The sequence below is a fragment of the Serinus canaria genome, chromosome 4, assembly GCF_022539315.1.
Source record: "Serinus canaria isolate serCan28SL12 chromosome 4, serCan2020, whole genome shotgun sequence".
Taxonomy (NCBI): domain Eukaryota; kingdom Metazoa; phylum Chordata; class Aves; order Passeriformes; family Fringillidae; genus Serinus; species Serinus canaria.
Genome location: NC_066317.1, coordinates 22285314 through 22312379, shown reverse-complemented (window position 1 = coordinate 22312379; position 27066 = coordinate 22285314). Strand labels below are relative to the sequence as shown.

Here is a 27066-nt window from a genome sequence, read left to right as displayed (position 1 = left end):
CAAAGCCGCGGCTGGGGTGTGAGGGGCGGCGCGCGCCCTGACACCTCCAGCCGCTGGGGGGCGCGCTGCCCGGCGGCGTCACGTGACTGCCGCTCTGCTTCCTCCCACGCGCCTGCGCGTGCGCGGCTCCGCCCCTTCCCACGCCGGGCGCGCGCGGGGCGGCTCGCGGGTACGTTGCGGCGCCTCGGGGGCGGGGGGGAACATGGCGGCCCCCAGGGCCCTCAGCGCGGCTCTGCACCGCGCCCGGCCCGGTCCGGCCCGGCCCAGCTGCAGGGGCGGGACACGGCCCTCCGCGGGCCTGCGGCCGGCCCTCTGCAGTCATGAGGGGCGTATGGCGTGTCCGTGTATAGATACACGTGTGCTTGCGTGTGTATATATATGTGTGAGTGTGTCTGTGCGCCTATACGCACGCACGCAGGTGTGCGCGCAGGACTCGGTGTGTGAACGCTCTCAGACAGGGAAATCGGGATGTGCCAGCAAAACCTCCGCTGGATTTCTGCTGTCCTGTGTGTTTCCTGTCTCTGCTGCCGCTGCAGGAAGCAGGGGGTTGCTGTTTCCTGCCCGGTGGAGATGCAGCGTTCTCCGCTGAAGTTGTCCTTGGGGAATTGTGTGTGTGTCGAGCACAGAGGAGCTGCTAGTGCGGAAAAATCGTGCTAGCCATGGGAAAGGAGTGGTTATAATTGTAATTGGTTGGAACCGGGAGTGTTTTGCTGAATGACAATTGTTCATCCTTTTACTTGCTGTGTTTGTCTTCTGACAGTGGCCGGTGTCTGTTACTGTCCAGTGTCTTCTGTTTTCAGAGAAATAAAAATTGTTTTGAAGGAGTACAGCTCGTTCACACTTCCTTTTTTTTTTCCCAAATTTTTTTTTGTCACTTTTAAATTACATTTCTCTAACATGCTGTTGTTGTATTGCAAGATGCGTCTTTAATTTTTTGTGTTTGTGTACACGTACTGCTAATGCTTTTTTTCTATTACGTTTGATTCAATATGATTCCCTAATTTTATGCTGTTGTTCTTTCATAAAGTTTTTAATCAGAAACTGTTCACTACCTGCAGATCTAGCAGGCAGAATTTTAGACTCTCAGATTATAGGTTATAATCTTTCTAGAATGTTCTGTGTTATTATTTGCAGATGCTTTAAACAAATAAAAAAGGCTTTCTCTTTATTCAGGCTTATAGTAGCTGTTGAGTGGTGTTTGTTCTAGTTGAGCATCTTGTTAATGATGCTTATATCACTTTGTTTCCTAGAGAACTGGTGAGCAGAAGACTTGTTTTTAATGAAATATCCAGCATGTGCTGAGAAACAAGTCAGAAAACCCAGCCAAATGCTAATGTCGTCTGAAACACCCACAGACAGTCCAGAGGTGCCAATGGAAAATACCCCGTTCCCTGAAGTTCCTGATGTGGAAGGAAAGGTGGAGTCAAATGACAGTCCAGTAGAGAGACTGGAGGCAGGTTCAGGCAAGGAAGAATGCCTTGAGTCCATGTCCAAGAGGCAAAGGAAGAAGCTGTTGAAGCAGAAGCAGTGGGAAGAACAGAAAGATCTACGGAGGTATGGTTTGCAAAGCAGCTTCCCATGGTTCCCATGTAATATTTAGTGCTAATAATGACAACGTGTCAGCAGAATGTGCTTGTGAATTGCTTCATCAAATCAAGGCAGTTGAACCAGTTTTCTCCCACACCAGGTTTAAAGCAGTAGCCCCAGGCTACTTCACCTGCACTTGAAGAGGCTGTAGAGGTAAGCATCCCCTCCCCATACTAGAATTGTTCCTCGGCTTCAAGAGGATGTCAGGAGGGATTCAAACGTGCATGTTGTTCATTTGTCAGGAGGGAGACAGAACGTGTGGCCTTGTTCCTCTTTTCCTGGTGCTGTCAGACTTGAGATTCTTACAAGGACACTGAATAAAAGCAGCTACATTTGACACGTGAAGTGCTGTGCTACAAATTACACTGACTTATATAAAGCTTCTGTTTTGTTGTGTTGAGAGAAAGCGCATCTGCAAATGTACTCATGGTGGTTTATTCTTATCCCACTGACTGCCAGGTGCTCCTTCCCAAGACAGTGGTTGTTGCTGTCTCTGAAATTTGATCTCCCAACTGCCTGCTCCTGTCAGGACAGGAGGATGGAACAATTTCTTCAGAAGCCTTTTGAAAAACTGTTCAGTGAAACAGGATGTAAATTGTCTTCCTTACTCTGATCCTGATACTGTGATTGCTGTTCATGTGTAAACTAACCACTTTTTGGCTAGTTCCGTTAGGAGACTTGACTCAGAGCACCTTTAAATCCATGAGACTCCCAGTACTGAGTTAATTGAGTAAATTGAATTTGTGTCAGATGTCTGTCTTTGTAGGTATTTACAGAACTTCACAAAGGCGGGGATGGGGGGGGATGTTTTGTGCTGGTCTCTGTTTGGCACAAATGTAGGCAACATAAATAGGCTGAGTTTAAATATCACAGTCACAGGACTACTGCTTTGGTCCTTGAACTCTGCATTTCTGTGCATAACACAGTACCTCAGCACAGTTTGCAGCACTTTTTGAGGATTGATTTGTTTGTTTACTTAGGCAGAAACGAAAAGAAAAACGCCAGAAGAGAAAACTAGAGCGTCAGTCAAAATTGGATTCCAATAGTGAGGGGAATGACAGAAAGTGCATGCGCAGGGAAGTTGTTCCTAGCACACTTCGCCTCATCGTGGACTGCAGCTTTGATGACCTGATGGTGTTAAAGGTAAAAGGAACTTCAGAGTATCTGGGTATATTTCATTTTCTTAAATATAGACTGTATGTTCTCCGGAATTTTCCATGGGTTACAGGCCGAGTGTTGTCACAGTGATAACCTGTTTGATTCCTCAGATTAATTCTGTATGTTCATTAAATCCCTGTGATTTTTCTTCCCTAGAATAATGTAAATCAAGCACTTGCATAGAGGTGTCTAAGTACACCTGTGTGGAAGATGTGTGTGTCTCCTTGTCAGCATAATCCCCTCACAGTGGGTGTTTTTTCTCTCAGGATCTGATGCCCATATTCTCTGAGTAGTCACTTTAGCCAGTTAAAAGCTTCCTCTTTCTCTCTTTAGCTTCTGACTGGCTCATGATAAAGCATTTTGTGATGGTCTATATGAAGGATTAAATAAAAACAAACTGTGTTGTGTACAGGATGTTAAGAAGCTTCACAAGCAGATTCAGAGATGTTACGCAGAAAACCGCAAGGCATTTCATCCTGTGCAGGTAAGTTTGAACAAACTGAACGCTGATTGTTGCCAAGTATCAAACATGAGAACTGTAGTAGGAAAAGAAAATATTTAAGCTGCCTCTTTCATAAGAAAATTACTTCTATTATAACACCCACGTGTTATAAGGATACACCTATATATGGAACAGTATGTGCATGCAGATGAAAAGTGCCAGATCCAGGTGTGCCAGTAAGCGGCTGTTGATACTCTGGGTTTTAGCTGTGGCAGATTTTTTTAAAAGTCACTATAAGTCTGGATTTGTCTTTTAAACGTATCACTAACTATATGAATATGGTCCTAGTCCACTTCCATCTAAAAAATATTAAGAGTTTTAGCTAACAGTTAAGGGTGGAAAGAGAGGAAACAGATTGTGGCAAATTGACATTTCTGTATTTTGTACCTCTTGTTTGTTCTGTTTGAAGTTTTACTTGACCAGCCATGGGGGACAGCTGAAGACCAACATGAATGAAAATGACAAAGGATGGGTGAATTGGAAGGTGAATAATTGAGTATTTCTGTAAAAAGTTAAAGTCTTGATTGTAGCTGTTAACTATATTGTTAGTTGTGAAGAACATTATTTTTTTCCACATGGGTTTTTGTAATACATGTAATAGGAATAGCATATTTGAAAAAGTGTAGCTTTTTGTCTTTTTAATTGATTTAACTTTAATAAGTCAAAGAATGCTTCTCTTGAATCTAGATTTGATTTTTGCTTGAAAAACTACACACAGATCCATTTTCACTTATTTTTATTGAACAAATTCCATTCTTGATAGACTAAGCAGGACTCTTTGATTTAGGCAGTTCCAGCAGTTGTCTGTCTTGACAATGCTCTTTTATCCATGTCCAAAACAAGACATGCCAGCTGGGATGTGATTCTCTGGTGTGCACTTTCACTTTCATAGCGTTGCCTCTCAATGCTGAAGTGTTCTGGAGAGAAGTAGCTTCTCCTGTGGTCAAGCTCATGTTGGTTTTCCTTGTGATTCCCTGTTAAGCCACTATTCCAACAACTGCAAAGGAAGAGCACTTCAAACAAATAAAAGCAGTCCTGTTTCCAGCAGTTCTTGTGCAGTAGCTGCTCCATGAGAGCTTAGCAGAAACTTCTCTTACTGATCAATTAAAGTTATCTAAGCCTTTGCTTCTGGGTTCACTTTTTTTGATGGGCTTGAAAACTACTTGGATCCATAGGAGAAGTATGGCAAAGTTTGAAGGGAATCACAAGAACTTTAGGATTTGTAAAGTTCTTTTGGGTTTCGGAAAATTTCCTGTTGATTTTTACAAATCAGTGCTCTAGAGACTGGATTGTTTACACAGAAAATCAATCTGCACTGTGCTACGTATTTGAACATGAAGGAGGAATGTGGAATGACCACATACTGTTGGATTTATTTTGCCAGTCCCATCTTGGGTCTGTAAAGCTTGGCCAGCAATTCATCATTGAATGTAACTTCTTTTAACTACCTTTTTTTGAGGATATCCAAATTAGAACAGAGCACTATAGTGAGCTAATAAAGAAAGAAGACCTAGTTTATCTTACCTCAGATTCCCCAGACGTTCTCAGAGAGCTTGATGAGAAGAAAGCCTATGTGATTGGAGGACTGGTGGATCACAATCACCACAAGGTAAACTGGGTCTGTTTCTTTGCAGCTATTTTTTGGCACCATATTTGACATTACTGCTGTTCATGTATAAACTAACATAATTAATAATGAGACATCTTCTTCAAAAAAGAATTCAAAAAAATGTTGAAGAAATGTGAAAAACACTTGTAGTGGTAGCCGTGGCTTGTGTTCCAGAGTTTTCTTATTTTTTACTCTTCCTCTGAAAAAATACTGAGTGACTACAACCTGAATAGCTTTGTACTTTAGCATAAGTTCACCTTTAAAACAGGCAACAGCTGATGGTTCTAGAGCTGCAGCTGCATGAACAGGTTTCATTTACAATCCTTTTGACCACAGGTCACAATGTGAAATATATAGAAAGTAGTGAGTTTTCCAGTGGTAGTAGCCCTTGAGGAAGGTGCTGTCCAATCTGGTTAGGTTTCTTTTTGTAACCAACTTCTAAAGCAACATCATGGCAGCCCAGGCAAAACTCATGCCCGGAAATGATACTTGTAGTGAATCTGTATGGGCTGATCTGAAACAGTAATTCTCAATCCGCTTGTTTTGGTATCTTTTCCCCAGGGAATTACTTACAGAAAAGCTGTAGAGCAGGGAATTGGTCATGCACAGCTCCCACTTGGAAACTTTGTCAAAATGAACAGTCGGAAAGTGTTAGCTGTCAATCATGGTAAGTTCTAAATCACAAAATAATTACATTATTTTATAATATACCTGTAGTAGTCTCAGTTCAGACCCATTGCACTGTAGTGCAGATGCCTAAACCTTGCTTTATTATGTTGATATTTCTTGAATTTAGTTGCCTTCAGAATACACTAATTGTCTCAACCTTTAAATATTATGGATATGGTTAAATGTAAATTACAGTGTCTTAGCCATTTAGAAGTGAACATTGTATCCTGTTGGCTTGTCTGAGGATTACTTGTGGCTTTCTTACAATTCTGGTCTTGTTTCCAGGTTTACTGTATACGTGAGTAAAATGTTGGAAACTATCCAACATTGTATTTTATTGTAGAGTACACCTTTTATGCCAAGGGAGGATGAATGTGTGTGATGTTCTCACCTCTTTCAACAGCTTTGTTCAGCAGTAACTGCCTCAGTACCTGTAGACTTTTCTCAGTTGGTATCAGCATTATTCCAGCTACTGAACTTTCATAACTGTATTTTTACTTGATTTCCTGGTTCTGATTGAAGTATTAAGTGCTTAACCAAGCCTTGAATCCTGCTCCTTTTAAACTTTCAGCTTTATTATTAGATTGTCTTTCAGTGTCATTAAACAAAAATACATGCAAAATGGAGCCTACTCAGACCTTCATGGAAATTTTTGACATGGTGTCAAAGTCTTTACTGTGCCCCGCTGCACATTCTTTAGCTTATCTCACCTTGCTTTATTTCAGATTTATTTTTTTATGTTATACATTGCTCAGTGAAAACTTTATTTTCTGAAAGTGCTGTATTAATGAGGCTGGCATTTGCAAGATAATAAAGATTATTTAAACATGGAGGAGAATATAGTATGGCACAGGACTTATAAATTATCAAACCTTATGTATTTGTAAGATTTTACGTGTTTTTAAAATTGGATCTTTGACTGTTGCTTCATATAGAAAGGAAGAGCTAATTAGAGCTAATTATAGGAGGGGTCAAAATCTTTATTAAAGTGCATCCACAGGAGGATTACTGTCACACATGTGAAAGCATTGGTGCCTGTACAGAAGGCATTGGTGAGACTGAAATATTTGTCTCAGTCCCTGAGAAATACTGTCATGCAGCTGGAGACTCGGGGTGTGCTTGGCTTCCGGCTGCAGAGGTAGCAGAATTACAGTGTCTGTTCCTGCCTGCATTTCATCAGCTCTGCTCTGAAGAAGCCTCAAGAGAATGCACCTAAACCTCTGTAAAGATGGATTTGGGGTTGTGTTGCTATCAGCAATTCACTTACTTCCCTGTAAAAGAGCTGATGGGCTTTTCTGATGTTGCAGTGTTTGAGATCATCCTTGCATACCTGGAGAAGAGAGACTGGAAAGAGGCCTTTTTCAGTGTTCTGCCACAGAGGAAAGGGGCTGTTCCTTTGGGAGAAGCCAATGATTCATCCAAACATGCTTTGTCTGGAAAAGAAGATGAAGACAATGACTCAGACAGCAACTAGGCTTCAGAATTGGATGATGGGAAAGATGAGACCTGCAGTTTGTGGAATAAAACTGGGACATGAAGGAGTTTTACTTCAAAGACCATCTGTAGCCCTTGTAATGCTGAATTGTCTCGGTGCTTGGTAGTCCCAGAGCTGTTTCTGTGCATGAAGGGTTAAGTTAAATGCAGGTTTTATCCTTCAGAATAATAGGTTTTTAAAAGAGGGGAAAAAATAATGGAAAATGCTGCAATTTTTTCCCAGGGAAGCTGTTTAATTTAATTTTTTAAACATTATTTTTATACATACCAAGTTGGATGTAAATTCCAAGAGCATTAGTAGTTATTATATTAATGTATACATTCTTGTCTCCATTTCTGTTCAAAAGTTTTCTTAAAAGCAGTGAATGACAAGTGTTCCTTTGATTCCAAAACCTGTACCACTAGTGCCTGCTGCAAAGTGTGCATGAACACTCAAAAATTCTGATTTTCCTGAGTATCTCAAAAGACAATCACAAGCAACTGAACTGCCTGATTTATATACTGTGTTTAGTTAGCTGGGGTCAGTAGATGAAGTATGAATGTGGGGTTAAGCCAGTGCTTTATACTTGAGCTTGAGAGGGATGGTGTTAGCACAGGTGCAAATCATGGGCCTTGGTAGGCACATGGTGCACACTGAGATGACTCAATCACCTTTGATTATTTCTTCTTATTCTCAGCAAAAATTATCACACAGCCTCAGAACAACACCAGGAGAGAGGCACTCTTCCTTACAGGTCACTCAGATGCAGTATTACTGTGTAATCAAAGGATCCTGTATGTATTGTATTGTCTATCAAATATTTTTCCTTTAAAAAAGAAGTCATAACCTTAGTCTTGGATGGATGTTCTGATTCTGATTAATCAACTGACTTCAGTGCTGTGGCAGAGTAGTGAATGGACATCTTGGAAGTGAGGTTTTGCTTCAGCCCTGTGAGCCTGCCTATCCCTCTCTTCTCCAGGAATTAGCCAGGTAGCTGCAATGCCTGAATAAGTGCAGCTCTCACACAGGTTTCTCATGCCTGAAGAGCTTGAGGTCATGGCAACCTAAGTGTTCCTCTCTGCTGAGCTGCAGTCAGAGGGCTGATTCAAGTATCATTTGCCTTGTGCCCATTTTTCTTCTTCCCTTTGTTGTCACTGCTTTCAGGTGGAGACTGCAAGTGGGTCCCTGTGGCTCCTTATGGTCTGTAAAGGCTTGGTACCCAACTGGTCATGACTTACACAATTAGTGCACTTCTCTCTACACTTTCTAAAAGGCCAATAGAAAAACTTCTTCTGTTAAAAGGATGGATTGTGGTTTGTTGCTGAAGTTCCACGGGGCTTTTCTTAGGCTTTACAAAAATGTGATTGCTTTGTTGCAGAAACTAGATCAGCCTTTTCATAAAAACATTGCTGGTTTTATTTCTGTAACAAAAAAGGCAGCAAAAGTGTACCCAGCATGTACTACACTGATTCTCTAAATGAAATGTGTAAAATTTCAATTACACCTTTACAGCAGAGAGAACTTCATGTTAATGCATGTAGCACCTATGAAACCTGATCTAAGACTCCTCAGTCTGTCCAAGGTTTCCTTAAGACCATTTCATACATGTGCCTCATTTACTCAGGCTTGAGAGTATGAAAGCAGATGGCTCAGACAAACTGGGAAGTTTTAGAGACATGCTGAAAGGGTTCCAAAGCATTTTACAGAACTGTTGTGCAACTTAAAACACAGCCCTACAATTTTACCAGTGAAATTAGATACACACAGCCATACACATACAGGTGTTTTTAAATCCAGCAGTTAAAATCTGAAGCTTACCTGTCTATGGAGAATAGAAAGAAAACATGGTCTGGGGTGTGTTGCTTTTCAAAGGCTGGTCATGCCAACTGCATTGTGTCACAGCAGCTCAACTGCTTGGTCATACACGTTGCTTGTCTTACCCACACCATGGGGTCTTCCTGTCCCTCATCATAAGAAGCATGGCCAGCAGCTCAAGGGAGGTGATCTTCCTGCTCTCCTTTGATGACACCCCACCTGGACTGCTGTGGCCAGAGCTGGGGCTCATGACATATGAAGCCCATGGACCTGTTTGAGCAAGTCCAGAGGAGGCCATGAAGATGCTCAGAGTGCTGGAGCGCCTCTCCTGCACACAGGCTGGGAGAGCTGGGGCTGTTCAGCCCAGGAGAAGAGAAGGCTCTGGGGAGACCTTACAGCACCTGAAGGGGACCTACAAGAGAGCTGTAGAGGGACTTTTTACAGGGACAGGTAGTGATAGGACAAGGGTGAGTGGCTTTTAACTGACAGAGGGTGGGTTCAGGTTAGATATTAGGAAGAAGTTCTTCACTGTGAGGATGAGGACTTTTATTGGTTTTTCATTTTGGATTTACATATTGTGTACAAGTTATAGCCCTGTTTGGCACTCTGGTGTTCTAGCTTGTGGCATGCTACGTAAAAAAGCACATTTATTCTTCATTTTCAATCTACAGACCTGGCTGTTCTCAATATTTTCAAGATGGTCACATGCATATTTCAGGCATGGCCTACTAATGCATTATACTGGAAGAAGAGATAAATCACTGTACTGTTTTATAATAAGAAATGACAAGGAATTTGTTTCTGATAACAGAAATAATATTTACATGCAATGCTTTAGGGCACTTCTTGCAGAAAGATCTTTCTTTGAACCAGCTTTAGCTGTACAAAGTTAATGAAACTGTAGGAAAACACACTGAGAAGTTCTCTGCTTCACCCTGCTGTCCTCAGGGAAGATCAGCTCTGACATGCTTGTCTAACCAAGACTTAGAGACCTCCAATGTGATTTGTTCCTGGGCCACAATGTTGAAGAACAGAGCATTGAAAAGACAATCTGCACAGAAGCTCTACAAGAACAGGATCCCTGTCTTTCACCACCAGGTGTCATTGCTGAGCTTAAGAAACCTCTGACTTCCATCACTAAGCTTTGTAAAGTTTCAGGTACTGCCAGAACTATTGCTCAGCAGTGCTGGGCAGCAGAAAACATCCAGAGATCTTCAAACCTGTGTAGGAAAGCATTAAAAAGGCAATAAAGAAGGTATGGCTCAAGGAACCTGAAAAGAAAGAAACAGAAAATAGGAAGGGGATATGGCAGAAAGTCAAACCTCACTGAAATGGGCAAACTTTCTTTTACTTGCATGCAGTGGGGAGGTCACAGCAAGGTGCCATAAATAATCATGTTGTTTTGTTCCCTTCCCACTGAGCCTCAGTCCCCTTGGTTCAGATTCCTGAAGTCAGGAACTTCAGCATTGTTTATCTGCATCCATGTTGTGACAATTTCCTAAACACTGTACTGCTGCAGGTTATTGTACTTTCCCCCTACTTGTCCATTTCCTGGACTCAGGGCAATTTGCCTTTGCTTTGGCTTTTTTATGTCCCATATGCTTATTGACCTATATTTGCTTATGGAGCAGTAGTGTTTGATTCCACACATGACTCTGCAGAAGAGCATCTGAGTAGAAGAGCCCCTCTGAACTGCTCCATCTCAGAAGCTTTTGGTCACAAAGTTGACAACGATGGCGGGTCTTGCATGTTGCACAGGGGTGTAGCTGTCCAAGAGGAGCCACACTGATGGTGATTCCAAAATCCTGTGTGCATTACAATGCAAGTGCACTCAGGGCACTCTTGGGGCAATGTGACTGCCAGCTGCAGGAGTGCAGGATGTGGCATTCCTAAAATCCTTAGAGCTTGAGGATAAGGTCAGGGAAGTTTGAGAAGTTCAGTGTTTCTCTGATTTAAACAGAACTTTTTATTGCTCAGGCTGTGCTATACATCACACTGAAGATCACAGGTTCACTGCACCATCATTGGTATTGGCTCATATTATTGTAAAGTATCCATTTATTCTGCAGGAGGGCTTTAAAATAAGCTATCAGTAAGCACACATTCTTCTTATGCTAAGTTATTGAAAAGCAGAGGTGGACTTCAGTGTGACTTCCAAATCTAAAGCTGAATAAGCTTTAGCCCGTCTTTGAAATGTGTACCTTAATTGTCTCTCTTCCAAGAAGGTGGCTTTGTTAGCTGGAACAACAGCATCTACTACTGACAATACTAAAGCAAAATAATGAAATGTTTGATTGATATTTATTCCCTTTTGCTGCAATTTTACTTCAAGTACTGTAAGATGTGCTTTATAATTTCTTGTTTGCCTTGTTTGGCTGTGATAAGAGACATAAAAGGAAGAAAAGGCATTATTTAAAAAAGGGATGTTCATGCTTGATTGACTACTCTCCTTGGATATTATTTTCCCCTTCAAATTCTTCTAGTACTTGCTCTTAACCCACAAGCTAATTTTCACCTTTCACCTTTAGCATTTCTTAAGCTTACTAAAATGAATAAGGCATTGTCCTGTGAGCAGTTGATTTATTTCCTGTGTGTGTTTGGACAGGTGTTTATTTCTGGATGTCTTTGTTCATGTTCTCACAAAACTGGATGTCATCCTGTACGTGCTTAATTCAGCTCCATTGCCATGTCATGAACGTTTGTATAATCTTCAGGCATGATCCCTAAACTTTTTGAAGGTCATAACCTGCCCTGCCATCTAAATCTGTTCAATCTCTGTGCTTCACTAATAATAAGCACTTGCAGGGTTTTATATTTTGTATACCTAATCTCTAAATGTGCAGGTGGAAAAATACAAAGGGGTTGGAGCAGTTACAGCTTCTGTACTGTACTTCAGAAATGTTTTCTTGTCTTCTACTAACATGTGTGTCCCAGAGCTTTTGGGTTACCAAGTTCTCCAGAAGTGACTCACAAGAGGGTAACGTGGAAATTGCTATCACACAGTACGAAGAAATGCTGGATTTTCAATTTAAATGCTCTCCAGAAGGTTTATTTTTCTTAACAGCTAAGTTCACTGTCTGAAAGAAAGAAAGGTACCTTGGTAAGCTTAAAAATCAACATGGTAAATAAGGAAGAAGTAACCTATTTTTAAAAACACTAAAGTTTTAGCTAAAGCTAGTATGCATTTTATTATTTGTCAGTAAAATCTGTGATGCATAACTGCTATTAAAATCTGGTTTTGTTTTTTTTTTTTTTTTTTTTGTTTTCTAAAGAGCTAGGTCACTTGAGCTGTGATTAAAATAGTCTCCTGTTAAATAGAGCCAGGTTCGGGCAAGCAAGCAATGCAAGGTTTCTCAGCCCTGGCAGGAGTAAGGAGTGGGAAGCGAGCTGTGCTACCTGAGAAGTGGCAGCAAAGAACCACTTTCCCCCTACAAGTGCCTTGTAGGCAGAAACTGTAGCTATGGCTACAACCTGCTGAGCATGGTCAGTGTTTCATAACATTTGCCCAGGTCACGGTCCCCAAGTGAAGATAACCTGGAGTTGCAAGAACAGGCCTTTGCCCACTGCTTCTAACTTCTGTGTGCAGGCTCACCAGCCATGAACACCTTCAGTATGTTCTTTGTCTTCAGCCTCTGACACACATTTCACTGGAATCTGCTGAGGTGCTGAGGTTAATAAATCACTGGAAAGGGGATATTAGGAAAGGGGATATTACTGCATCATGTTCAATTGGATAAAGTGAGATAAAAAACAATAAAGGAATTATGCATCATATTTCCACAGAAATTCAGGCTATCCTGAGCTGGAAGGGACCTGCATCAAAGTTCAACTCCTGGCCCTGCGCAGGGCAGCCCCAAGAGTCACACCCTGTACCTAAGAGCATTGTCCAAACTCTTCTTGAACTCTGTCAGTCTGGTGCTGTGACCACGACCTTGGGAGCCTGTTCAGGTGCCCAACCACCCTATAGGTGAAAAACCTTTTCCTAATATTCAATTTAAACCTCCCCTGACACAACTTAATGCCATCCCCTTGGGTCATGTCACTGGTCACCAGAAAAAAGAGATTTTAATTGCACAACATGTAGATAAACTCAGAGAAAAATTCTTTTCATAGTGAGGAGCCCTAAAAGGGGAGAGGTCTAGGGATCAGCTGAATATTTTCTGGCAAAGGGTTCTGCCAAGGGCCTGTGCAAGCAAGTTGTAAAGGGGTGGCACTGTGGTTTCCCTGCATTCCAGGGCCACTGTATGCCCTGAGCTGGAGCCTCACCCTCATTTATCTTTAGGAATCAGACAGAGCAAGGCAAATAAAGCAACTTCGGCAACATGGTTATGCAAGTCTGCTCGTGCTTCACTGGAACCCTGTGCGGTGTCTTTTCTTGTCACCTTTTGCCTAAAGACCATGACACCTATCCCTGTACAGGCTGCAGAGAGGATCCACTGTCTGATCCAGTGTTCTCAGTTGGAGGAAAAAAAAAGTCATGGCCTTGATATGTCTATAGGTAAAGCTATGAGGAAAGTTTTCAGGGGAAAGGAAACATAAAGGAATATGAGACATAAACCAATAAGGAAAAGGGATGGGAGGTTGGAAAAGACTCTAAAATCATCAAGTACAAAAGAAGGGAGGAAAGGAGAAAAATAAACATCAAGGGGTAGAGTGGACTAGAAATACTTTATTCTGATATAAGTTATTTTAGGAAGTGCAAATCACTAGGTTGTACCTCCTGAGAGGACTGTAGAGCTTTGGCTGGAGCTTAAAACAAAAAATGAAATTTTATAGCCTTTGGAAGAAAAGGCCAGGAGCTCAGGAAGATTACAAGGACGTTATGAGTTTTTTGCAGGGAGAAAATTAGAAGGGCCAAAGCCCAAGTAAAACTTAATCTGGTCATTGCCATTAAAGACAATAAAAAATGTTTCTATAAATACATTAACAGGAGCAGGGCCCTATCATGTGTAATGTGCAATGGTGACTTGGCATCACTCTAAATGTCCATGCCTTCCTCCTTCTTCCCCACTTTATATACTGAGCATGATGTCATGTGGTCTGGTACAGCCCTTTGGTCAGTTTGGGTCACCTGTCCAGGCTGTGTCTCATCCCAGCCTCCCACACACCCCCAAATTCCTCACCAGTGTGGCCATATGAAACACAGAAAAGATCTTCGCTCTATAAACCATGTTAAGCAATAACAAAAACATCCCTATGTTATCAGCCCTCTGTTCAGCACAAACCCTTAACCCAGTCCCAAACCAGCCACAGTGAAGAAAACTAACTCTGCACCAGCCAAAACCAGCACAAAGGTTCAACTAGGCCAAATGCCAAGTCCTGCCTTCAGTAACAACAACCCCAGGCAGCACCACAGCAAAAGCTGTCTGGAGGAAAAGGACCTGGGGTGCTGGTTGACAGCAGCTGAACATGAGTCAGCATGTGCTCTGGTGGCCAAGAAGGCCAGTGGCATACTGGCCTGGAGCAGAAATAGAGCAGCCAGCATGACAGGGGAAGAGAAGAATCTCTTCTTGGAATTAATTACAGTCATACAGGTAAACATGAGAGAGTGTTATACTTAGTAATTACTAGTCAGGTTATATGCAGCATTTTATCTCTTTTTTACTTGTTTATGAAAGAAAAAGCTTGATTTCAGGATGCTGGGCATAATTTAAAAATAGATGAGGTTTGAAGTTCCCAGGAAAGGCATGCAGTGCTGACTTCCACTCAATCCCTTGCACCAGTATGTAGTGCCTGGAGAGGGCAAGTGTGTGGGCATGTGAGCAGTGATGGGGGCTGTGCTTGTGGGTATTGACAGAACTAACAGGTCAGGCACAAAACAAGTAGGGTGTTGCATGTGGTAAGAAACATTCTGTTGCAGCACTTCTGACTCACTGATTTTTGTTCTGCCATCAGCATGATTGGCACATTGTCCTTGGACACGGTGAAGTGAAAGCCATTCCAAAAGATTAATGAGTAGCCGGGCTGTAACACTAAGAATTCAGGAGCACAAACAGCCACTGCCACACAGTCAGTGTATGTTTCTTAAGCAGCTTGCACAATCCCATGTTTTAATGGGTGAACTGGGCTCTTATAGGAGTCACCGAAGTTCATCACCAAAGCTTTCATGTTCTCACTGTGTCCCTGCTGCTGTGAATTCAAGAGCCACTCTCTCTGTTTCTCTTTGCACCTACAGTGCCCCTGAGAGTAGTGGGTTGGGAGATCAGCTTCTAGGGAGGTAGAAAAAGGGAAATTTCTTCCAGCCAGGGCTGTTGCTTTTGTCCCTTGATGTTGAGGGCATCCACAGGTGAGCTGCAAAAAAGGTTAGGTAAGAGCATGACAAGGGAGTCAGAAAGACGGAAGCACTGAAAGAGTGAGGTTTCATCAGATGAGTGGTTCACTCTCATTGTAGCACTTTTTCTGATTCAGGGGTGGGACTCTGAGCTGGGAGGCTTGGCTAAAAGATCAGAGCAGTCCACTTGTGGGAGCACTTCACACAACCAGGTTCCAGCGTGCTGGAGAGGACTTGTGGTGCCAGCAACCCAGCTGCTCTAGGGGTGACTGAGTTCATGGTGCAAGAAATCAGCAGTGGCAAGATTCGAAACAGACGCACTGGTCAACATGAACACGGCAGGCAGAGTAAGCAACAGTTTGTATTAGGAAAATTTCTTTGCTGCAGCTGAGTAATGCATTTTTAAATGTGAATTCTTTGCAGGGACACTGTAAATGCTGGTGGTATAGCACAGATTAGAATTTAGGATGAAGCTAGTACAGAAGAGCTGCCTTTATTTGCAGGCTGCTGTAGTTTCCTAGGACATGGTTGTTAACTCTTCAAGGCAATAGTTTATTTGAAGCAGCATAAGGTAACAGCACCAAAATAACATCCTGTCTGGTTAGCAAACTTTTTAATCTCTGATTGGATAGTTTAAAATATGATAGAATGTACTAAGTGTTTAGATCATTGTATTTATCTACCAGTTTTCATTCTGAGATCCTACAGTAGTTTAAACTATTTTTAGTTTATTTATAATTCTATCAGCTTGTTTTCTAAAAAGAAGATATAGCTAATATTGTGTTAAGTTTCAGGGTGAATTGTGCTGGCATTAGGACAGTCATTAAATTTGAATATGCATATAACAAGCCTCAAACTTTAATGAGGATCAGGACTAAATTTCTCATGCAATGCAATACTGAGCTGGGATTGAAGTGAGTAGTTACATCTTTGCTAGAAATGAGATGACAAGAGAGATGGCTAACAGACACCCAGGGATCTGCAAGAGGGATTAAGGGACAAGCAACTAGAAATGGAAAACAACTGAAAGCATGGACCTTGCTAGAATGTGCCTTAAGATAGTTCCAAGATCATTACTGCCAGCTGTCTTCACTATTCTCAAACCAAAAGAGAAAGGGAAAAAAATGTTCTTTAACTCTGAGTTACTGCAAGTACAAAACTAATTGTAGCTTACTCTAAGTAAATTCACCAAGTTTAGTCCTCTACTCAGCATTGGATGGAGCACAGGAAATAAAGGGTTGTGATGTAGCTTAACTGCTTTGATTTCACCATGTTTATCTTGGAATAAGACGGGAGTTACAGTGCAATTTATGTAACCAAGCAGCATAATCCTTGTGTCCTGTAAAAGGGTGCCCTTCCCCCCTGCAGTAACCCACATGGCTGGTAGAACACCTGAGCAGAACTGTTAAGGCAGTTCTTGTCTTAGCAGATGAAGTGGGTGATAGTGTGTTGTTGCTGCATCTGTGGGATCCTCTTGCAATCCATAAAAGCTCACAGGGACTAAGCAGTCAGAAAAATAAATAGTTAACTAACGTCTCATTATAGGAGAGATTTGTTTGCTCTTGGCAATCCACACTTCTTAGAAACACTACATGTGTTTTGCATGTGCAAGTCATGGGACACAATACAAATATATATACTGCCTTTTTTTTAAAGTAAGTTGGTACCCTTTGAAAGGTGATCTTTGACCACACTTGTGAATTTTTCACTAATCACACTTGCATCTAAACATTAAATTTAAATTTAGTGCAAATATCTCTTGATGCATTTTTTTTTTCAAAGCAATGTGCCCACCCCACTTCTGTGTCTACCTGCTGGCAGTCAGCTATTTTATTTCATATGCTTAGAATTTCCTAGTAATTATTTTCTTTGTTACCAGTTTTCAGTTTGTGGATAATCATATATTATTTCTACTTCTACCTCAAAAGCTTTCCTGGTCACACAGGATAAATATGCATGTGCTAAACTTCTTTCATCCTGGATTTGATTCTCCTCTGTTTCCTTCTCAAGATAATGCCACTTGAACACTTGCAGTCAGTAGACTTAACAGAAGGACTGAGGACTTTATAGTGTGTCACCCAGGAAAATCATATTTCAGGGTCTGGGGTTTGAAGACCTAGGATGAGATCTTTAAACACCTCCAAGGAGGAACATCAGTAATGGGGACAGAGAGGCCCCACTGCTTTTGAATACACTTGGATTGAGCTTGCAGGGAGGAAACCTGTTTGAGAGCCTGGGATGAGGTGTGGACAGTGCTCTTCTCTTTTCTGAGGGGATTTTTCTCTCAGTGGCAGACGGTCAGAGGAGCCCTAAGGCCTGTCATTACTAAAGCCTGAAGAGTTAATGGACAAACTTCAGTCTAAGAGATGAAAAAAGAAAACTGTCGTGGATAGTTGGGTAGTAAATGCACCTGAGAAGTAGTAGTAGTAGTAGTAGTAAATACCTTCTGAGAAGGGGGGTACCTTAGCATGGATAATACTGCACTTAAAGGGACTGTTCAAGATTACCTCTGTGTAGTGCTACATCAGTTTGCACAGGTGTCCTTTCAGCCATCACCTCAAGGCTGAACTTGGACTCTACTAGAAGGTTTATAAAGCTGTACTATGCTCTGAATTCCATTTTTAGCAATTTTGTCAGTTCCCAACACAGTTCTAGGCAATACAGACTTCATCACAGCCTGATAAGTGACATCATTTAGCATGCCATCTTCAAGAAGATAGAAATACAGACAAGTAATCCAACACAGCAAAAGAAATTGACCAAGGAAGTTAGCAAAGGAGCAATGAGAATGGGTAGGGTATCCCATTACCTAGGAGACTATTACACATGCAGCTGAAAACTTGACAGAAGTGACAGAATGATGAGCAAAGTCAGACATGATCTTGGTGGGGGGGAAAACAGGCTTACACTGACCTTTGGTGTTGACTTTTTTTGTTGTGTGGTTTGGTTTTCTTCCCTGTAGTTTCCTCTCATCTATACAAATATGAGCAGGAGATTCATATGCAAAAAGAGAAGAATCTGTGAGGTGACTTGAAAATGCAAGTGCCATTCCCATTTTCTTTGCTCTGTTTGCAGGTTATTAAATGCAAGGCAGCAGTGCTGTGGGAAGCCAATAAACCATTCAGTATTGAGGAAGTGGAAGTTGCCCCACCAAAAGAACATGAAGTTCGCGTAAAGGTACTGCAAATAAAATTTAAAACAACTCCTATGACTTGCATTCTATCTGGCTTTTAATCAGAATTAGTTCTAAATTTTTAAAACCCAGTCAGAAAACATTCTACTAGAAAGTAGTTACTAATCAGTGAGCTCCTATGAAACACATTTTAAGTCCTTAATTTGATAATGAGGTTCTTTAAAAAAATAATTATTTCAGGGTTGTATTTTTTGTTTACTGACATCTGTTTTTCCAATAGGCTGAAAAAATTACAGTACAAGGCAAAATCAGAATTCCCTGTAGTGTGGAGCAAGAAAATTTCTTTTACTTTGTTTGAATCTGTGCTAGGAAATAGCTCATTAGGCCTGGGAGCTTCCTTTTTTACCTGGATAGTGGCCTCAGTGGAATTTAGCAACTGCCTTAATTTTTGAGCATTTTCAAGTGTTACATATTTGAGGAAAACCCTGTCATGGGGTTGACAAATCAAATTTATCAGAATAAAAGTTGTAAACACATACCTGAATATTTAAAAAGAAATAGTGCTGTTCTAGCTGGAAGAAAAGGCAAAATGTAATATAAAACACTATATAGCCTAAATTTTTTTAATGTAATATATACAAATATTTTAAATATATACATGGCACAGTAATATAATTATTGGGCAATTATCTACAATATTAAATCATTCTATAGTGCATCATTTATATAAAATCTCTATTATACATTATCATATAATCTAAATGTAATAAATACAAAATATACACAATATTTCTATGTTTATAAATAATATGTGATGGTTAATTTGTATTTACATAATTTTATAATATTTATATAATATTTCACAATTTCTTTTCAAGTATTTATATATAAATATTAGGAATAATTTAATTTACTCTGTTCTCCCTATATAATTGTATTGCTAGAACATTGGTTCTACAGAAAACCATCAGACTCCCTACAGAGCTCAGTACTGCATAGCAAACATTCACAAAGGAGCTTTGCCCTGTAGATTAAAGACTAATAAACACCATGAAAATCTTCAATCAGACAACTAAATTTGTTTTACCTGTAATTTATTGTGTGCAGACTGGGTTTTGGAGAGAAGCAAGTGGCTTCTCCAAATGTAGAACATCATTTCACTTCCACATATGACGTGACACAGTTAAATGCAGAAATATCCTTGTGTTTCCTGTGAATCAGATCATGGCCACTGGGATCTGCCGCTCTGATGACCATGTGGTAACTGGTGCAATGGTTATGCCTTTTCCAATAATTCTTGGGCATGAAGCAGCTGGTGTTGTGGAGAGTGTTGGGCAGGGAGTGACTGCAGTCAAGCCAGGTATGAAACAGCACTGAAAAAAAATCCTGTCCTGAGTTTCCAGACTCCTCAAGTCAAAGATTATTTCTTTCATGAGTATTTTTACTGCACAGGAAAATATTCCAATTTCAGTTTTTCCAAGGATACCTCAAAGTATAAAAACCTGCTGTTTATGCCTTTCTGTGTCCCCAATATACTTTCAGATTTTCTACTCAATTTCTTTTGGTTTTGGCAAAAAACATCTGCAGCTTGCTTTCCACATACATAGTGCTTTTCCTGTCATGGCACCAAGAACCTAGAGTCTTTGCTGCTGTTCATATGAAATCAGGCATTAGCTGCAGGTTCTCTGAACAGTTTATACAGCTCAGCTTTCTCAAGGATAAGGCAAAGCAAAGCACTAGATGACAAACAAGTCAAAGCACCTTTTAATTCTCTTAACAGCTAAAGAATCCATTGACTTCAGCTGACCAGAACTTAGGTCTTACTTCACTTTAAAAGCATCAGGGCACAACTGGGGTGCCCACCCCTGCTGCCAGCTTTGCATGTGGGCAGCACCACTGCAGGTGAGGCAGCACTGCTCCCTGAGGGCTGGATTGCTCTGAGGACACTGCTCAGAGCACTGCTCAGCTGCTCCTCTCCCTATGTTCTCTTCGAACCACAGTGCATAGATAGTCAGTGAAAGATGACAATTTTCAGCCAAGTGCTGTAAGATGAGATGGGATTCCTGTACATTTTTATAGGACTGAAAAAATTCTAACAAGGGCTAAATTACTAAGAGAAAATATGCAGTGAAAAAAATCTACACAGAATCACTCAATTTCCAGGCAGTTTGTTATGATACCTGAGTAGCCCACTTTTAACACCTCTGTACTTCCAGTGTCTTTGTCCATACTGACAAGTATGAAGTCTGTCCAAAGCAGGTTGGTATGTATTACAAAAAAAAAAATTATTAGAGATTTCTGCTTTACCTCCAAACAAATATGTATATTGCAAATTCCAGTGACAGCTCTAGCTGCTTTTTCTGTTATATCTGGGTTCATAAATCTCTCTGTTGTCTAATTCTAGCTGCCCTGTGTTTCCAGGTGAGCTGAAATAGCAGGCCTGAACACATACATGCACAAAATCACATTTCTCAGATGTTGCATAATTTACACCTCCAAGTTCTGAAAAAGGGCTTCCACTTGTGCAATCTTTCTTTAGCAATATGACTACTAAGACCATAACACAGTTCTAAGTTAACTCAGAATTGAGGCAGTGGGGGCGTTTAACGTTCTGTAGGTATTTTTCATTTTTTGGTGGAAATCAAAAATTTCCCTTGACTTTCAATGTGTCAAGGATTAGCCACATTTTAAAACTGACAAATCATAAACTGATATGTATTAGGAAATACCTGTTTAGAGATTAGTAGGCATTTACCATATATCATTGCTGTAGAAATTGCATAGGAGTAAAATTTGCACTGGGAAGCTATGTGCTACTTGGTTAATCACAGAATTGTGCCAGAGAATTAGAGATATTGGCTTAGATTGTGTGTGCCACTGCTTCTCAGACAACTATTTTACCTACCTTTACTCAACACAACAGTAATAGGACTGCTACATAGTAAAGATGCTCAAAAGGACTAGCAAATTAATGTTTAATTCCCCATTCTTTGTATGTACAGTCTACAGTCCTGTTATCTTGGCACTCCAGTCTGCTGTCCTAGTGGAAATCAATTTTTATCTCAGTTTCTTTACTGAAAGAAGGTGTATTACTACCTTATTTTACACAGGAGATGCAATAAAGTGCTGAATAAGTACTTCAGAAATGTCAATAGATAACATGGTTTTATGACATAGGTCTCAGTTCTGGGGAAAGATACCAGAAATTTCATATTAAAATATCAAAATTAGTTGTCATAACTTTGCCCTAATGATGTCTTTTATATAAAACACAAAGAGATGGTTCATCTTAAAAATGCAGCAGAAGGAAATAAAACCATGGCTGCATTCCTAGTGTATATTTGCCTGGAGATTAAATACACTTGCTTCATGTTTTTACCTGCATGCTTCTTGTTTGCCTTTTTAAACCCTCTATCATTACTGTTTTATTTCTAGGAGACAAGGTTATTCCACTCTTTGTTCCACAGTGTGGGGAGTGCCAGAACTGCTTAAACACCAAGGGTAACCTGTGCAGTAAAACTGAGTGAGTTTTCCTGGATTACTTACAACCCTAATTTGATTTGACTTTATCCAAAACTGATTACATATAACCAGTTTCACTTGCCATTATTTCTGGTCATCTTTCAAACAGCCTTGGTACAAGTCTTGGATTAATGCCTGATGGCACCACCAGATTCACCTGTAAAGGAAAAGCAATTTACCATTTTCTTCGTACAAGTACCTTCACTGAATACACAGTACTGCATGAATCTGCTGTGGCCAAAATCGATTCTGCTGCTCCTCTGGAAAAAGTTTGTCTAATTGGATGTGGATTTTCAACTGGTTACGGGGCTGCTCTGCAGACTGCCAAGGTAAATATTGTGGTGGGTGTTTCTGATATTTTATGGTGTCTGTTCAAGATTGTGTAGCCTGCAAGTGGGTTGTCAACATGGCAGCCAGGAGGTACAGACACTGTTTAGATCAGTGTGAAAAGAAGATACTAGTTCTTTGCCTAAGTCAGATTCTGTCTCTAGGGAACTTGGAAGTCTTCAATTCAAAATCCAGTAAAATTACTTATTACCATCTAGAATGTTTTGACTCAGAGCTTTATCACCCCTAGAAAAAAGTTACAACAGAGTTAATTATTTTTTTTATTGTAACTGAAGTCTGGGAATACATAGATGCCTATATGGGCAACACTCAATTGTAGCAATATACAAATGTGAGTTTTAGAGCTGACACTGTCAGGAGTTGAGTGACATTACAGATCTTAACACCACTGGAATATAAAGCATGATAAAAAAAAAGGTGTGTCTAAACCTGCATCTGAGACATGTAATGAAAACCTGGTCTCAGAAATATATTTTAGGGAGAATTTCTCTTAGTCACATGTAGCATTATAACAGTACAGCTGGCTACTGCACTAGCAGTTATCCATGTGCAAATTCCTTCTCAGCAGGTAATCAATAAATTGCAAGAAGTGGCTTAAGTGAAATCCTGTTGATAATGAGGAAATTCATGGTACTTTCCCTAGCCTGTAACAATATGCCATTATTTACATGGTTGTTATTATAGGTGGAACCAGGCTCCACCTGTGCCGTTTTTGGCCTCGGTGGAGTTGGCCTCTCTGTTATCATGGGCTGCAAGGCAGCTGGAGCTTCCCGCATCATTGCTGTGGACATCAACAAGGACAAGTTTGCCAAGGCCAAGGAGCTGGGAGCCACCGACTGCATCAACCCTAAAGATTTCAATAAGCCCGTCCATGAAGTGTTGACGGAAATGACCGGCGGGGGTGTGGACTACTCCTTTGAGGTCATCGGCCGTACAGATACCATGGTATGCTACCAAAAGAGGGGGTGACACTCCTTAGCACTCCCTTCACCAAGCACCAAGGAGGAGCTGGGAACCACTGGCAGAGTACCAAGCTAACTTCAAACCTGTTAAGTCCACCTGTCGGCCACTGAGATGCAGAGACAGAAGCATGCTCAGAAATTTAGGAAAGGGAACTTCACTGTAGTGCCCTGGCCAAACCAGGGTGGCTCATGTCACATATTTCATATGCTCTCCAAAACTGGGTTATCAGTAATAGTTTAGACAAAATGGGCAAGAAGAGCAAAGCTAGGATATACTTAACCAGTGAGAGCAGATACAATGGTGTGAGCAGATACAATGGACAATTTTTAATGTGGCTTCAGTTACAAAAAATTAATTGCAAGCAGAACCCTGAGAGGAGGAGATGGAGTTCAAACTTCTGTGCTCCAAGAACAAATCTTGCCTGACTCTGGGTTTTCTAATGCAGACTGCAGCCTTGGCCTGTTGTCAGTCTAACTACGGAGTCAGTGTGATTGTGGGAGTGCCCCCTGCAGCACAAAAGATCACCTTTGATCCCATGCTCCTCTTCACTGGTCGCAGCTGGAAAGGCTCTGTCTTTGGAGGTAAGGACTTGGAAAGATGTGATTTAACTGGCTTGAGAAACTTGTAAATCATCTTGAATGAAACAGGATACATAAAATTAATTGTTTAGGCTGTGTTATTGGAAGCAGTATTGATGGTTGTTTTGCTGATAAAGAAGCTGAAATGGAATTAATTATGGGAACTATAATGTCAAGTGAAGGAAGGAAAAAACCAGAAAGGGAGGGAGGGAGGGAAGAGAAGAGACAGAGAGATATAAAAAGACAGAAATTGAGCAAAAGAGAGAGGAAAAAGAAAGAAGGAAGAAAGAAGAAAGGAGAAAGGAAAATGAGAAAAAGGAGAGAAGCAAATGAGAAAAAGAAAATGAGGGGGAAGGGAGGGAGGAGGAGGGATAAAAAATAAAGAGGAAGAAAAAAGATAAGGAAAGAGATGAGAGGAAATAGAGGATAGAAGATAAAGTGAAAAAAAGATTAAATAATAAAGAGGGAGAGAGGACAGAGGGAGGAGGGGAAAAGAGCAAGTGCAATTGAGGAATTGAAAGAGAGGGAGAGATAGCAGGAGAGATGGAGAATCAGGACTGTAAAGGACATCAGGGCTTGTACTCAGTTGATTTCCACAGGGGTCAGGCCCCAGCTTAGCTCTTGGCCAGCTGCCAACAGTCCTTTCCCATTCTTTCTCTTTTTGGAGCTCTCTCAGCAGTCCCACACTCAGGAAGTCCTAGCTCACTCAACTCAAAGGCCACAGAAAACTTGTTTCCAACAACAGGTTTTCTCACTCATGACCTGTTCTTCTTATGTAGTCAAAAAGACATCTCAATAAAATAGCAGAGACAAATCAGGTTCCTCTGGAAGGGCATTCTACTATTTACGACAGCTTTATCTAGTGGTGCTTGTAAAAAAAGAGAGACACATCCACCACCCACTCCCCAGTTTTGAGCAGACAATCAAGTTTCAACTTACCAACATGGAAGTCAGCACTCAGGCTTTTGTATGAAATGTGATTAAGTTGAAACAGTGTTTGATGTGGGGGAAAGTTTGGAATCTGTAAAGACTGACATTTGTACTGATCTGCTGAGTTTATCATATGTGGAATAGCTGTACTTCGTCCCAGGTTTTCTGATGGCACTCTCTGTTACAAAGGTAAAGCCATTCTGCCACATTTCATCCTATTACTCTGCTACAGAAAGTTTATCTAAAAATTTAAGCTGCCCTGGGTTTTATGTATTTTCAGAAGCATTTAATTTCATTTTGCATTTTCTGTGGGGTTTTTTCAGGCTGGAAGAGTAAAGATGCAGTTCCCAAACTGGTTGCTGACTACATGAAGAAAAAGTTTGTTCTGGATCCATTAATAACCCACACACTACCTTTCACAAAGATCAATGAAGGATTTGATCTTCTAAGGACAGGAAAGAGGTAAACATCATTTCATTGTAAAGGTTCTGTATAAATAACCTAAAGGAGATCTATGGTAAGACAAAGTCTGACTTCACAGCAGAGAATGGGGAAGGCAGCCCAGCATGCCCCTTAATCCCTCCCAGTGTGTTCCTATGGTTGCAGCTGGAGTCAGTCCATAAAGCCAGCAAACCTTCAGCTTCTGAAATGCAGCAAGCCCTTGCAGAGGAACTTTCAGATTCTAGTTTGAGCAGAGACACTGGGTGGCAGAGGGAGAAAAGACTACACAATTGAGGAAGTCCCAGTACTCATTAGAAAAAAGCACACAACCAAGGGAGCATGGGAGTGCCAAGCTGTAGAGTGCCAAGGCTTAGCTACATCATGTTCCAAGAAACATTTCAGGATGAGGAGCAGGAACACAGAAATAGCCTATTCCTCTTGTGAGTTAGGGAACGGAGTCCCAGTCCAATTGGTCCTAAAGTCACTGGGTACTTTACCTTGAGCATCAGAGATTTTAAAAAAGGAAAGTACTTGGTGTGTATATATATATATATATATATATATATATATATATACATTGCAAACCCAGAATTTAGCTCTTGTGCTTTCCTCAAATATTGTGAAAATTCAGCTCAGACAGGTAACGAAATTGGAAATATTTTTTGACAGAGACATTTAACAAGACTCACCATGGGAACTGAAAATTGTCCTTAGCAGAAGTAGGAAATACATTTGTTTATCTTAGTATGTGTGGGGACTATCCTTTTTGAAAGTTCTACATGTTTATAACTTACAGAGTCTGAAGAATAACATTCATGTTTTCTTTTCATTGTCATTTGCTAGCAGTTATTTTAGATGTTCCTCACTCTGAATATAAAAAGCAAGTGACAGAAGAATTCAGCCCCTGAGGTTTGTTTTCAGGTTTTAACAATGCAGCACACACTTAATTTTCTGATTGTCCTTATTTTACATAGGCTATAAATGTTAGTTTTAGTTTTTAATAACAAACTACAAGTGCTCAGGGAAAGTGCTGAGGACAGAGATGCCAGGAGCTTTGCTAAGATACTGATAGTCAGCCTGAAGATGGAGGTACATTGCAGCTGATCGTTTTATGGAGTATAATAATTCAGTGTTTCAGAGCAGAATAAGCTGTACCAGTTACTCTGTAATTGGAAAGATGTCTAAGTCCCTCTCTGAGGAATTCTCTGGCTGTAGCTGGTAACTAATTACCAGGAGCCCTGAGCTTCATCAGTGAGGGTTTTGCAGTCTCTGTGAATTTTGTTCTCTACATCTGCAGCAAAGTTTGCACATCTGTTCTGTCATTTTGCTGCAAGCTGGGGCGGGGGCAGGCAGGGAGGGAGTACCTGTTTGACAGCAATAGCACAGATTATCAGAGAAAACAGCAGTGTTCTGCTGATGCCAGCCCAGGGGATTTTCTAGCCACTAACTTGTCATTTTATATTGCAGCATCCGCAGTGTCCTGACATTTTAGGATTCCCAGACATTAAGCAGGAGATGGCTCAGCACCAGTATGAACTTCACCATCCTCCAATACAACTTACATGAAATGCAACCAAGGCTTTCCTGAAAGATCTACCACTACCCTTGAATAAAAGAACCAAGCTCAAACCCCATACTTCAAGCGCAAAATTTATAAATGAAACCATCTTTTTTCTTCTACCTCTTTCTCCTCATTCTTGTTTTATGTCCTTTATATTGTGCTGCAATTTTTTTTAATAGCCTGTAATGAATTACAAGACTTGCTCCTGTCACAGGTGTTCTAGGATTTTTAAAAATTACTTATAATATGCAATCTTTTAATAAAATAAAAAGGAAGGAAACTGTTTCTTTAGGCTTCCATAACACTGCAAGCTTAAGAAATTTGTACATGCAGTTCAGCATAGTGAAACTCTAGGCTGGAACTATGTATCCATCCTGAATGACTGTAGCATTCCAGTACCTAATAAACAAGAAATTAAAATTTATGTTGACCATGTGTTTGAATTAATAATTTAAGTAAATCATAGACTTAGGTACTGGAGAATGTCTCACCACTTGGTATTTTA

General features: G+C 40.7%; 2 protein-coding genes and 1 long non-coding RNA gene across 3 annotated transcripts; 2 read left to right on the top strand and 1 right to left on the bottom strand.

Annotated features, from left to right (window-relative positions):
- Nucleotides 1-82: 82 nt before the first annotated feature.
- On the top strand, nt 83-7850 carry TRMT10A (tRNA methyltransferase 10A). The gene is made up of 8 exons (XM_009101287.4): nt 83-169; nt 1251-1554; nt 2568-2730; nt 3158-3229; nt 3657-3731; nt 4707-4856; nt 5418-5523; nt 6833-7850. The coding sequence occupies exons 2-8, from the start codon at nt 1280-1282 to the stop codon at nt 6997-6999; spliced, it is 1008 nt and encodes a 335-aa protein (XP_009099535.2). The 5' UTR covers nt 83-169; nt 1251-1279; the 3' UTR covers nt 7000-7850.
- A 7414-nt stretch (nt 7851-15264) lies between these two features.
- Nucleotides 15265-26985, top strand: LOC103826032 (alcohol dehydrogenase 1). The gene is made up of 9 exons (XM_009101288.4): nt 15265-15432; nt 18161-18262; nt 19440-19578; nt 21654-21741; nt 21850-22069; nt 22773-23033; nt 23497-23632; nt 24883-25021; nt 26468-26985. Exons 1-9 carry the CDS (start codon nt 15415-15417, stop codon nt 26490-26492), a joined length of 1128 nt encoding a protein of 375 aa, XP_009099536.1. The 5' UTR covers nt 15265-15414; the 3' UTR covers nt 26493-26985.
- On the bottom strand, nt 18017-19433 carry LOC127059593 (uncharacterized). The gene is made up of 3 exons (XR_007777541.1): nt 19306-19433; nt 18758-18790; nt 18017-18058 (listed from the first exon to the last, which is right to left on the bottom strand). It is a non-coding gene; the product is annotated as an uncharacterized LOC127059593 (long non-coding RNA).
- Nucleotides 26986-27066: the final 81 nt, after the last annotated feature.

Excerpts from the sequence above, each read along its gene's own strand:
- TRMT10A (XM_009101287.4), top strand. The coding sequence starts at position 1,280 with ATGAAATATCCAGCATGTGCTGAGAAACAAGTCAGAAAACCCAGCCAA. Across the intron at positions 3,732-4,706 it reads AAGGATGGGTGAATTGGAAG|GATATCCAAATTAGAACAGA; the intron begins GTGAATAATTGA and ends CCTTTTTTTGAG. Across the intron at positions 5,524-6,832 it reads AGTGTTAGCTGTCAATCATG|TGTTTGAGATCATCCTTGCA; the intron begins GTAAGTTCTAAA and ends CTGATGTTGCAG.
- LOC103826032 (XM_009101288.4), top strand. Across the intron at positions 18,263-19,439 it reads AACATGAAGTTCGCGTAAAG|ATCATGGCCACTGGGATCTG; the intron begins GTACTGCAAATA and ends CCTGTGAATCAG. Across the intron at positions 19,579-21,653 it reads AGTGACTGCAGTCAAGCCAG|GAGACAAGGTTATTCCACTC; the intron begins GTATGAAACAGC and ends TTTTATTTCTAG.